Here is a 12482-nt window from a genome sequence, read left to right as displayed (position 1 = left end):
GGGGGGGTCACCGTGAGCTGGGGGTGACTGACGGCACCTCACAGTGTTGTTGTTCTTATACTCGGGGGGGGGTCACCGTGAGCTGGTGACTGATGGCACCTCACAGTGTTGTTGTTCTTATACTCGGGGGGGGTGGTCACCGTGAGCTGGTTTTTTTCATATTTGGCTGGGTCCTATTCGCTTGTATTTTTATTTTTTAAAACTTTTGCTGTGATTTGGGTGAAAGTTTACAGAGCAAATTCATTTTCCATGCGGCAGTTCATGCACATCTTGCAGTTCCCCACAACGTAATAGCTCTACAGCTCTTCCAACCTCCTCTCTGTAGTTTCTTCCTCCCTGTGCCCTTCCCTCCCATCTGTCTGCATCTGGTTGGGGGCAGGTGGCTCTGTGTTCATGAAGGGTGCTGCACTGGTTTAATCTGGTCCTGGCATCAGGGGAATGCTGGCCTTAGGAAGTGAACTGGGATGTGTTTGCTCCCTTTTGTTCTCTGGAAGAGAGCATGAGGGCTTCTTGTTACTTCCACGTGTGTTCTGTAAAGGCCACTGGTGGAACCATCTGGAGATTTCTTGGGACGTTTTTTTTTAATTATTATTTTATTTTGATTTGGGTGAAGATTTACAGAGTAAATTCACTTTTCATACAGCAGTTCACATATACTTTGTCTCATGTCATTGACCAAAATTTACAATGCAGCAGCTCCCCTCCCACTTCCTCCCCATAGTTACCTCTTCCCAGTGTCCATCCCTCCATACTCTCCTGCCCCCTGAGCTGTCTCCCTGTGCATAAGCAGCCCTTCCTTCTCCCATGATTGTTCTCTCCAGGGTGTGTGTCTACTTGAGGTAAATGTTTAACTCACTTGCCTGTACTTTGTTTGGCTGGAAACCACAGGTGTGGGTTCAATTTCTTGGGACGTTTTTAACTGCAAGTTTGGTATCTTTCCATAGCTGTGGGACTACTCAGATGATCTATTTCATCTTTGATGAGTTTGAGTCATTTGTAGTTTTCCAGAAATTGCTTTGTTCCTCTGCCTTGTTGAACTGATGAGCGTCATAGTGCTCACTGTGGTCCCCTGTTGTTGCGGTCCTGTCTTGTCGGCGTATATCTGGTGGTTTGTGGCTTCTGGTTTTTATTGGATAATCTCTAGCAAGATGGAGCTTTTCTGGATCTTTTGAAGACCTAGCTTTTGGTCTTTCTCTGCTGTTGTGTTCAAGGTCATTGCTTCCTGCTTCCTACTTTTATCCCGGTGACTGTCTCATCTGCTCTTAGCAGTCGGGTGTCTACAGGCATCAGCCAGGCTCAGCTCTTGGTGGTGGTCAGGTCTCCTCCAGCCTCGCTGGTTGCTTCCTGCACCAGGGCCTCCGTGTTCAAGTCGGTGACGTGGATGTGCCCCCACTGTCGCTGTCCTTTTTCACAAGTTATCCACCGCTATTAGCAGAAAGTCCATGCCCCTCAAGCAGAAATTGCCCATTTCCCCTTCCCTCCCACCCTGGTAAGTGCGAGTAATCTCTGGTCTCTGTGTACTTGTCCTTTGGCGACTGATTTTGCTCAGCATCCTGTCCTCCAGGGTCACCCATGTCGTGGCAGGCAGCAGGCCTTCGTGTCCCTGTATGGCTGAGTGCTTGTCCCTGGTATGGGTATGCTCACTTTTTAAAACTGAGACCCAGTTCACAGATCATGAGGTTCACCTTGCCAGTGTGGACACCCGAGTGGTTTGTAGTACAGCCACAGGGCTGTGCAACCATGGCAACATTGAATCCCAGAGCACTCTGATCACCTGTCAGCAGTCACTCTCCAGTCCCTGCCCCTGGCCAACGCTGACCTGCTTTCTGTCGATTCACCTCTTGAAGATAGTTCATGAGGAACGCTGGGTGCCACACGTGGTTTTCAGTTGGCTCCGAACCTGAAGGTTGATGGATCGAACCCACCCAGTGGTGCTGCAGAAGGCAGGCCTGGCATCTGCTTCTGTAAAGATTCCCACTGTGACAGCCCTGTGGGGCAGTTCTGCTCTGTACACACGGGTCGCCGTGAGTCGGAACTGACTCAGCGGCAGTGGGCTTGGATAGTTCATATCAAGGGAATGCTGTACTGCGTGGCCTTTTGACCTGGCTCCATCACCCAGTGTTTCCCAGTTTTGTGCATTTTGTAGTGTGTATCAGAGCATCACTGCCTTTTAAAGACTGTTTGGTGCTCCGTTCGTCAGCTGGTGGGCATCTGGGTTGTTTCCCTTGGCTGTTGGGAAAGCGCTGTTCTGTGTATTGTGTGTGAATGTCCCACTGTGAAACAAGGTCATGTTTTCAGTCCTCTGGGGCACCCGTACAAGCGGAATTGCTGGGTCCGATGGTAACTCACGCTTCGTGTTTGGAGGAACCTCCGTACTGCCCCACCATGCCCGTTGCCGCGGGCGACACGCGAGGGTCCTGCCCTCACCATCCTCACCAGTGCTCATCGCCATTTTACATGTTGCTCTCGCCGGCCGAGGGAGTGGGATTTGGCATCTTGCTGTGGTTTGCATTTGCTTCCCCCCGATGACCAGTGACAGCATCTTGTCACGGGCTGCTTTGGAGAAGCGTCTGCCCAGAGCCTGTGCCCGTTTTCAGGTGGAGCTGCCTCACCTGCTGAAGCTGTAGGAGCTTACCCGTTGCGGACAGCAGCCCTCGGCAGACAGCGCGTCTCGGACCCTCACCCTCCCTGGGGCGGTCTCACTCTGATGCTGCCCCTGACAGACGGCAGCTTTGATGTTTGATTGCATCCAGTCCATCTTTCTCCTCTTTGGTGACTCAGGCTTCACGTGTCCTGTCTATGTCCCCGTTGGTTTCCTGCCTGCATCTCCTGTCAGCCGTTGAGGGAGGGGTGTTGAAATCTTTAAAACGGCGGATTTCCTTTTCCTTGCAGTTGGGTCTGTTTTCACCTTCCTGCGTTTTGGGGCTCTGCTGATGAGTACGTCCGTGTTCAGGACTGTCACACCCTTTCCACTCCCCTCTGCCTCCTCACAAGATCCCTTCCTTACCCAGCAGTCTGTCTGCTCTGCAATCTGCTTAGATGTTAACGTTGATACTCGGCTCTCTTTTGATGAGTGTTGGCATGCTAGGTTTCTTCCCACCCTCTGCTTTTAGTACTTCTCTTTGTTTGCAGTTTTATGTATATATAGGCAGCATATAGTTGTATCTTTTTAATGTAAACACAGGCTGTGGGTTTCTTAAAATGGCTAAGTTTCCCACCCTGGCCACTTGCAAAGGAGCAAGCCTGGCTGAATCCCTCAGTGCACGTAGTAGACTCCTTTTGTAGTTATGTAAGTTCCCAAAACATCCATTTTAGGGGAAGGAGGTGGGGCCTGTCTGGGGGTTAACCACACCCTCAGCCAGCCCTGCTCGTCCTGGTTACCTCTACCAAGGAGCCGGTGGTGTCAAGCCATGTTCCAAATAACAGGGATGTGATTAATAAAAATCACTGATTTAATAAATAGAGGGTTGTTCTGAACAGGCTCCTCTCCGAGTGTCCACGCCCTGGGAGCAGCCACCCTGTGAGCCCTGAAGATCTCCCAAGAATCAAGTGAGTGACCTACTGCTACATTTCATAAAACGCCCTTCTGAAGAGGGAGCGGGGGAACAGGTCACAGTCACATAAACACAGACCGGTGGGCCTGTTAGACCTCTTCCTGGGAGAGCTGGGCCTCGCGGGCTTGGCAGCTGGCCCGCTCCCACAGCTTCAGGAGCTCCGACAGCACGAAGACAGACGAGGCCAGTCCCGTGAGAAACAGCAAGTCTGTCAAAGAGTGAGCAGAATCAGACCCCGGGCTGGACCCGCAGCCTTGCCCGCACAGGGCCTCCCAGGACACCCTGCCAGGACCACCTCATTCATCAAAAGGCAGAGTGGCTGGGGGCTCCCCTGGGAGCCAGAGCATGTTGGCACCTGCTCCAGAAACACTGTCCGTCTTTCCAGGCAAAGCTCAGCACGGGGCAGTGCAGACACCTGGACCCGCCCCTCAGCTTCCAGTCTGCCTGGTTGCCCTAACTCCCCTACCCTTGCACACCCCTTGGGGACAGTGATTCCTTAGTTTCCAAGAGCCAGGGGACCTGACTTTGTCCCCCCTGCAAGGCAGCAGCCTTTTGTCCCCTTTGGGAGTCTCTCCTCTGATGATACAGAGCACTCCAGGAGCCCCCTGAGATTATGGGGGAGAGAGAGGCGTTCCCCTGCCTTGCTGAGATCAAAGTGTTCATCTCTGTGGCCTTTGGATGGATCATTGTTGTCCTCATGAGGGAGGGAGACGGGGGACCTACCCAGCTAGGCAGCTTCCCGCAGGAGGACTCAGGGCCTCACAGCGGAGGGGCAGCCAACTGCCTGTGATTCAGTAAACACTCCACAGGCCAACTCCTGGGCTTCAGGTGAGTAGGCACTGACCTCCCACCATCCATCACCCCGGGGGGTAGAGCCATGTGCATATCACAGGCTGAGCTGGGACCCTCCCTACCTCGGCCCTGTCTAGCCAGGTGGGAGCAGCCTGTCCCTTCACGGGCCCCCAGCGCTTAGAAAGCTCTGCTGTTCCTAGGCAGGCAGCCTGGGCGGTGTGCTTCTACCCCCGCTCACCGAGCACGCCCAGGTTCTCCGTCTGGAAGACCCTCTGCAGGGGAGGCACATAGATGACGGCCAGCTGCCCCAGGACAGAGCCGAGCACCGAGTAGAGAAACACGCGGTTCCTGCACAGGCCGATCTCACAGATGAGCTTGGTCTGGGGGAGGAGAGGGCAGGCAGTGGCATGGGCACACCCTGGCACTGCTCCCGCTGCCCCCCACTCCAGGTGCTGCCCTGCGGGGAATCTCACCTGGGAGCGGCTAGTCAGGGCGTTGAAGAGGTCAAAGAGCACAAAGCACGTGAAGGTCATGGTCGTGGTGCGTGGTGTGCTGGCCTTGTCTGCAGGGGTCTGAAACAGGCACACAGGCCCAAGATGGAGTTAAAATTCCCTGTGGAACAATCCGTTATTCACCAGCCTGGGGACAGAGCAGAATATTCTGGAGGCAGGCCTGCACAGGGGGGGACTTTCCAGGTGGAGACTGACCAAGAAGCCCTGGCCCTCAGGGGCTCCTGGGTGTCACAGCCGAGGTTAGCAGCCGCTCCTCCTGCTGGTAACCCCTCCTCAGCATCCCAGCTGCCCCACCTGGACAGCAGCGATCAGTGAGGAGATGGCGCTTCCTCCAGGAGCTAAGGTGGTACTGGGTACCGTGTACTCTGTTCTGACTCTTAGGCAAGGTCCTACTCCATTACGTGGAGTTGCTATTTTTTGAGGCTCTGATCTTTGCAGGAGATCACTCCCTGGAAAATGATATGCTTGGGAAAGTGGAGGGTCAGAGAAAAGGGGGAAGGCCCTTAATGAGATGGATGGACACAGTAGCTACCATGATGGGCTCAGGTAGCAAGGGTTGTGAGGCTGACACAGGACCAGGCAGGGTTTTGCTCTGTTGCACAGGGGGTTGCAATGAGGGGACCTAACAGTCTTTAACTAAGGATATCTCCTTGAGGACTAAGGTGCGCCTGACACAAGCCATGATATTTCCAATTGCCTGGTATGCATGTGAGAGCTGGACAACGAATAGGGAGGACCGAAGAAGAGTTGATGCTTTTGAGTTGTGGTGCTGGCGGAGAATGCTGAAAGTACCGTGGACTGCTAAAAGAACTAACAGATCTGTCCTGGAGGAAGTGAAGCCAGAATGTTCCTTGGAAGCAACAATGGCCAGACTTCATCTCACCTATTTTGGTCATGTTGTCAGAAGGGACCATTCCGTGGAGAAGGATGTCATGCTTGGTAGGGTGGAGGGTCGACGAAAGAGGGGGAGGCCTTCAACGAGATGGATTGACATGGTGGCTGCGATGATGGGCTCAAGTATAGCAGGGATTGTGGGGCTGGCGCGGGATCGGGCAGTGTTTCGTTCTGCTGTGCATGGGGTCGCTATGAGTCGGAAACGACTCAACGGCACTTAACAACAGTCTTTATAGGAGCAGACTGGCTCTTGGGCCGGGGGATCTGCCTGGGAGGAGACACCCACACAATGAGTAAGACGGAATGGGAGGAAAGGCCAGGCAATGTACTCCTACAAGCCAGCAGTGCCAATCCTGGGCTGATCCCGCTGAATTTCCCATCCTAAAGGAAGACAGCGAGCTCCAAGGAAAACTAGGCCCTTGGAGGACCAGCTTGGGCGCTCTCAGAAGCGAGAGGAATCCCTGGGGCCACTATACGAGAGAAGACTGAGGTGGTCTGCTTCCATAAACACTACAGCCTTGGACCCCCACAGCGCAGTCCTACTCTGCCCTGTAGAGTGCTGGAGCTGAGGGCTGTTCCACCAGTCATCTAACGCACTGGAGCCCATCACCTGAAAGGGGTGCCCTCGGGATGGGTTCTGCCTTCAGGTGGGGTCGGATCTCTGTCACTCACGGCCCCCCCCCCAGCCCCTGCCACTCTCCAAGGGGACCCACATCCTCGTGTCCAGGCTCACGTCTGTCCTCGCAGCCCCGTGGCCCTGGAGGGTGAGGCTGGGCACCTGCGGGGAACGTGGTTACCTCCTTCCAGAAGACGAAGAGGGTGCCGCTGATGATGACGCTGGCAGACAGCAGGATCTTCAGGATGAGGGCTCGGCCCAGGATGGTGTCCCTGATGCTCCTCGGTGGCTGCCTCAGGGTGTCCTTGTCTACGGGCTCCATCCCCAGGCTGTGTGGAGCACAGGACACTTTGGAATAAACCATTGAAAAAGGTAGTTCCACGGGGTGTGCACTGAGTAGACAGAATGACAGATGCCCTCACCCCCCTGCCCTTGAGTCAGCATCTGTGGGGGGACCGGGCTGAGTGCCCCCCTGCCCAGTCACTGCAAGGCACCACCACGCTGACCACAGTTCAACACATCAGCTGAGGGCTAGCCCGGGGGCACTGGTGGTCGGGGCCCACTCGAACCAGCAGTGGTCAGCTCCTGGTGTCCCTGCCCCTGGGGAGGTCAGAGGAGAAGTGATGCCCACACTGGGCTTTGAAGGCCCAGAGGAATCTTGTGCCCTTGGCCGTGACGGTGGGGAGAGAGTGTGACAGCAGCGGTAAAGCAGCCCCGTCTGACATGGCCGCACCCACTCTCCCACCTGCCCTGCTCTGCTGCCCTCTGGCTCTCCCAGAATCCCCTTCTCGTTCACTTAACCAGTAATTACTGAGCACTTACTATGAGCCAAGCAAAGTCGGGGAGCTGGGGAGACAGTGGGCATCAAAACAAATGTCCTGCTTCTGTGAGCACATTCGGGGTAGGGGGCTGGTTATGAGTGGAGTCCCAGGGCCAGGGAGGAGAGTGATCAGGGAGGGCTGAGTGGAGGTGGGGGCCTGGATGAAGGGTGAGACTGAGCCTCCCGCTACCCTGGAGCAGGCAGAGTCCCATCTCCCACCCCCCCAAGCTCTGTCACACTGCCCTCTGTGGGGACACCATGTGGCGCCCTGCTGGGCAGGGGTGCAGCCAAGGGCAGCCTCACCTCTGCGCGGGCGGCCCGTCCATGAGGATGTTGATCCACAGGATCTGCATGGCGTTCAGGGGGTTGGGCAGGTTGAGCACAGTGGACAGCGTGATGAGGCTCAGCGCGGAGATGCTCCTGCAGACATGGGCGCGGCCCCGCCGGCTGTGAGCACGGCCTGTAGCCCGGGGGGGGGGGGCAGGCACGTGGCACCCCGACACGGGCTGACCTCTACTTACGTGCTCAGCTGGAAGCGGACGAAGTTTTTGATGTTATAAAAAATCCCCTTGCCTTCCTCCACGGCGTCGCTGGAAGGGAGGGGAGTCTTTATGCTGTGGGCACCAGCTCAGACACATTATGCTTGGGGCCCTTGTACTTCTCCCTCATAGGCCTTCTTGTGGACACACCTCCTCAGTACAAGATGTTGCAGCCGTCCCCCTCAGTAGGGACTGGGCCCCAAGCCACATCAGGCTCACCCTCCATACTTCCAGTTAGACTCCTCCCTCCCACTGGGAGCCCCTGGTGCTGGCACCTCCCTCCCGGCATCCATGAACCCAGCAACCCCGGTAGACCAGACAGTGAGGTTCTCGGGGGGAAGGGCCGGGGACATTGAGAACCATCAACTTGTTTTTCAGAAGGCTGTTTGTGAAAGCCCTAAAAAACTGGATTTTAAGTTAACAGTAGAATGGCATAGTACCTAAGGCACTTGACCGCTAACCAGAAGGCTGGCTGTTCAAACCCACTAACCACTCCTGGGAAGGAAGGTTGGGCAATCTACTTCTGTAGAGATACTGCCTTGGCAACCCAAGGAGGGGTCGCTTTGAGTCAGGTCTGACTCAATGGCACATAACAGTAGAAAGCATCTGACTCCCCTTTTTTTTTTAACAGAAAAGCCACAGAGGAACTAGAAGGTGACTAGTGGCCAAGGTGAGAGCAGGCTTTTCCCCCCAGCTAAGCCAGGATGGACTCCATTGTGGGGAAAGGACCCCAGTGATCAATCCACTGGTAAGGGAAGGCCTCCTCTTACAGAGTGGATGGACACCCCAAACTTTAGTATGTTCAGAGTTTCAACGTCACCTTCAAAAATCCACCCCCACTCTTTACCACCATGTGCTTTAAAATCAGAATTGAAACAAGAGGAAAGGTCAACTCGCTAAGAACACAGAAAAGTAAAAAATGCACACCAAAAAACTGCTTCTGTCTGAGAACCTGGAGACCACACCTGTGTTAGTGATTGGGGGCCATCCTCAACACAAGATGCATGCAAGACCCCAAACCCTAGACCCACACTTAACGTTACGGGATGGGCTCTGCTCTGGCAACCCATCATTCACCCCATTCACGTACCATGGTTCTGGGTCCTTCGATGAGTAATGTTGCAACATGCAAGGCTCTTACTGCACCCACAATCCAGGCTTCCCTGGGGCAGGTATGCTTGTCTGCTCTGGTGTGGACCGCCCCCGCCCCCGCCCCCACCCCTAGGGGTTGCTGTGGTGAAGAACTCTGAGGTTCACTGGCCCCCTGACTCTGTTTAAGGGGAGTGTTGGTGTTCAGGCTACGGGACACTGACCCCGGTGACAGGGCAAAGCTGTCCCTCCTCAGGGTCCTCTGGGCGCTTCTGGCAGGGACCACCTGCGTGGCTTGTTCCACGTCTCAGGCAGCTGACCCAGGAGGGGCGGCTACCCCCGGCCTTTCGTCCTTGGTGGTGCATGCACCCACGCACACACAGGGCAACTTACATGATGGCGGAGAAGTCATCGTCCACCAGGATCATGTTGGCGGCCTCCTTGCTGACGTCTGTCCCCATCTGCCCCATGGCAATCCCGATGTCTGCCGACTTCAGGGCAACCGCGTCATTCACCCCATCTCCCGTCATGGCCACGATTGCCTCCGACTCCTGCAAGGCCTTTGGACAGAAGCAGCAACTGGAGGCCACCTTCTGGGCAACTTCCTTCCTCCCACGGCACTGCCCTCATACCATGTCACCTACAGCAACCCCCCCCCCCCGCAGGTCCCAGGGCTGGCCAGCTGGGCAACTCAGGGAAATGCTTGAATTTCTCAACCTCAGTTTCCCCATCTGAAAAAGGGGGGCAGCTGTGGGCCTGGATTAAGACACTGAGTGTGACATGCCTAGCCTGTAGTAAAGGCTCTATGAATGTCACAGTTAGTGACCATCAATGACTTGTCCCCTGAGATGGCCTATAAATCCGTTTTCTTTGTAGGGTAACTTGAAATCTGTTCTAGAAAAGTAAAACAAAAAACCCCACAACTACCAACAAGTGATAACAAACACAGGGCCAGGAAGATGAAGATAGGGGCTGGGGTCCTTGGTTCTAAACATCCCATCTCTTAGATGTACTATCAGAAAACCACCTCTCTCCATCAGACACCTGCTGTGGGCCAGGCACAGGGCCGTGGCCTCAACCATGACTTCGTTCACTCTCTCACCAACGTTGGGGGCTAGCTGACAGCATTAGGATCATCCCCACTTTACAGCCGAGGAAACTAAGGCAGAGTTAAGTTAGGTGAGTTAACAATAAGGAGCACCCTGTCTGATTTGACTTTTCACGACCCAGTTCCAGCTCCTTAGTATGCGGGGCACAGAGCCACCCAGTAGATCTGACACTTCCCAGCATCCCCTGCGGCTGGACAGGGCCACCTGACGAAGCACAGCCAATGGTATGTGAGTGTGTGATGTGCTCCCTACCCCTCCCACCAGCTGTGCAAAGCGCCTCCAGAGCCAGAACCACTGCCTTGGCTCCAATGAGGCGGCCAGGTTCTGAGCGGGGAGAGCCCAGCCAGCTCAGGCCTCGGGCACCCTGGACTGTGAGCCGGGGGAGTGATGCGCTTCCGTCTGCCAGGCCCCTGAAGTTGGGGCCTTGTGACAGGAGGAGAACCAGCCCTGCTCTGCACACATACCTTGATGAGTTTGAGTTTGTGCTTTGGGCTGGTCCTGAAGAATACGGAGACCTGGGGACAAAGCAGCAGCAGAGCCTCAGTGACTGCGTGGCTGACACCTCCCCCCAGCGCCCCAGGCCCCAGAGGCGCTACCTTCCTGGCGTGCTCAGCCAGCTCGCCCTCCTCCATGCTGTCCACCTCTGCCCCAGACATGGACCTCAGCTGCCCGTTGCACAGGCCAATATTTCTTCCTTGGAGAGAACCAGTCCTAAGGGCATGCTCCAAGGCCTGAGACTGTCCCCTCCCCACCCCAGTCCCTCCCTCCGTATTCCTGACATCAGTCCCTCGATGGCCACTGAGAAGACCGTGCAGAAAACCAAGATGGTCGCTGCTGTTGTGCCCGTGTGCCACACCTTCACCTGCGTGACCTCAGCTCCTGCCACAAAGGCCTACCATCCCCACCTTAAAGATGAGGAAGCCAAGAGGGGTGTGGTCTCCCTGAGGTCACACAGCTAGAGAATGGTCACACACAGCCTGGAGGCTGATCCTAGAATCCAATCTTTTTACAATGCCAGGCTGCCTCAGACAGAGTGGGCAGAAACCAGGGTGCAAGAGCCTTCTTGACCATGATGGTCACAGGAGGGGGGTTGCCAGCTCTCTGGGGATGAAGAGGCTGAGGGTCAGAGTGGTTCAGTCAATTGCCAAGGGCACACAGCTAGTGGTATAAGCCAGCTTGGAACTGTGTATTGGAAAAGGTACTGCCTGTGAAGATTAAACAAAGCCCGACACATAGTAGGTCTTCAAAGACATGGTCTCTTCTCCCATTTGGGGAAACCTGCCTGCACAGTGGAGACCAGGAACTCCTTAGAGAGAGGGGCACTGGTCTAGAAATCTCAACAGCTTCTAAGCACGAAGAAACCCAGTGTGCACCTTCCTGGCCAGGTGCGCCAGGGTCAGCCAGCGGTAGCACCAGGCTGTGAGGCGTCGGGCTGGGTCCTTCCTCACCCCCATCCCCAGTTACCTATTGCCAGGGCTGTCTCCAGGGCATCTCCCGTGATCATTTTCACGGACACGCCTGATTCGGAGAGGACCTGGACCGCCTCCTTCACGCCAGCCCTCGGTGGGTCAATGATTCCGACAAGGCCCAGAAACATCAGCTGCCCCAGCTCGGGCCCCGACGCCAGAGCCAGCACTGAGGAGAGACCGAGACGCACAGAGGTTCACGGGGGCATGGGGGACCTCAGCTGGCTGGCCAGCCAACCAGCAGGTCCCAGAGTGATGTGGGGGTTTTACCTAGCAATCTCTCCACCCTAAAGTGACTTGGCATCAATGTTAGGTGACCACAAGGTGTAGCCACTTTACCTTGCTGTCAGTAATGACAGCAGCAGTAGCTAAAGGCATCCCAGATCCCCCCAGCCCCCTTGTCCAGTGGCCCGTTGGCTCCTCACAGCAACCCCACGAGGAAACTGCTGTCATGTCTGCTTTCAGCAGGTGAGGAGACTGAGGTACGTTTACCCAGGGGCTTACTGTGGACTTCCTGTTGTTGCTGGGGGCCACTGAGTCAATCGCAACTCCTAGCAACCCTACAGGACAAAAGTGAACTGTCCCATGGCGTTCTGCAGGCTGTAAACCTTTACAGGAGCCCACGGCCAGGTCTCTCTCCCACAGAGCTATTGGGTGGGTCTGAACTGCCGACCTTCTGGTAGCAGCTGAGTGCTTCACCACTGGGCTCTCCCTGTAGACCCAGCCCTGCACAAACTGCCTGGGGGGAAGCCTGAGACGTGTGAAACACTTCTCACTCAGAAGAGGTGAGGACGGCTTGGCCCTCATGAAGAAACGCCACCTTGACGTGGCTGTGCCCCAGCAAGTAGCGGCGGCACCCACCTCCCCCTGCAGGCACCCAGCAATCAACCCTGTCTGCTCCCTGCTGGGGACAAGTATCCAAACCCATGTGAAGCCCCCTGCCTGTCACTCTCCTGGAGGGTACTCAAGGGTGCTGGGTGTTCTGCACAGCTTCTCTGAGGGCAGACGAGGGGCGTGACGTGGCCACACAGGGGACGTGGGCTTTCACACTCAGCCTGTCAGACAGGCATCGGTGCTGGTGCAGAACACTG

At 55.6% G+C, this 12482-nt stretch overlaps 1 protein-coding gene across 1 annotated transcript in view; it reads right to left on the bottom strand.

The window, feature by feature from the left end:
- Positions 1-3643: 3643 nt before the first annotated feature.
- Positions 3644-12482, bottom strand: part of ATP2C2 (ATPase secretory pathway Ca2+ transporting 2) — a 73131-nt gene continuing 64292 nt past the window's right edge. The window contains exons 18-27 of the mRNA XM_007939207.1: positions 11390-11560; positions 10522-10619; positions 10390-10440; positions 9210-9376; positions 7710-7778; positions 7492-7608; positions 6550-6697; positions 4820-4918; positions 4585-4726; positions 3644-3762 (exon numbers count right to left, since the gene is read on the bottom strand). Of these exons, the coding sequence (XP_007937398.1) occupies positions 3644-3762; positions 4585-4726; positions 4820-4918; positions 6550-6697; positions 7492-7608; positions 7710-7778; positions 9210-9376; positions 10390-10440; positions 10522-10619; positions 11390-11560 (1181 nt within the window). The remainder of the gene's footprint in view (positions 3763-4584; positions 4727-4819; positions 4919-6549; positions 6698-7491; positions 7609-7709; positions 7779-9209; positions 9377-10389; positions 10441-10521; positions 10620-11389; positions 11561-12482) is intronic.

The sequence above is a fragment of the Orycteropus afer genome, unplaced genomic scaffold, assembly GCF_000298275.1.
Source record: "Orycteropus afer afer isolate SDZICR_OR568_19922 unplaced genomic scaffold, OryAfe1.0 scaffold00057, whole genome shotgun sequence".
NCBI lineage: Eukaryota > Metazoa > Chordata > Mammalia > Tubulidentata > Orycteropodidae > Orycteropus > Orycteropus afer.
Note: the sequence above shows the minus strand (reverse complement) of the source record. Positions and strands in the feature narration are given on the sequence as shown.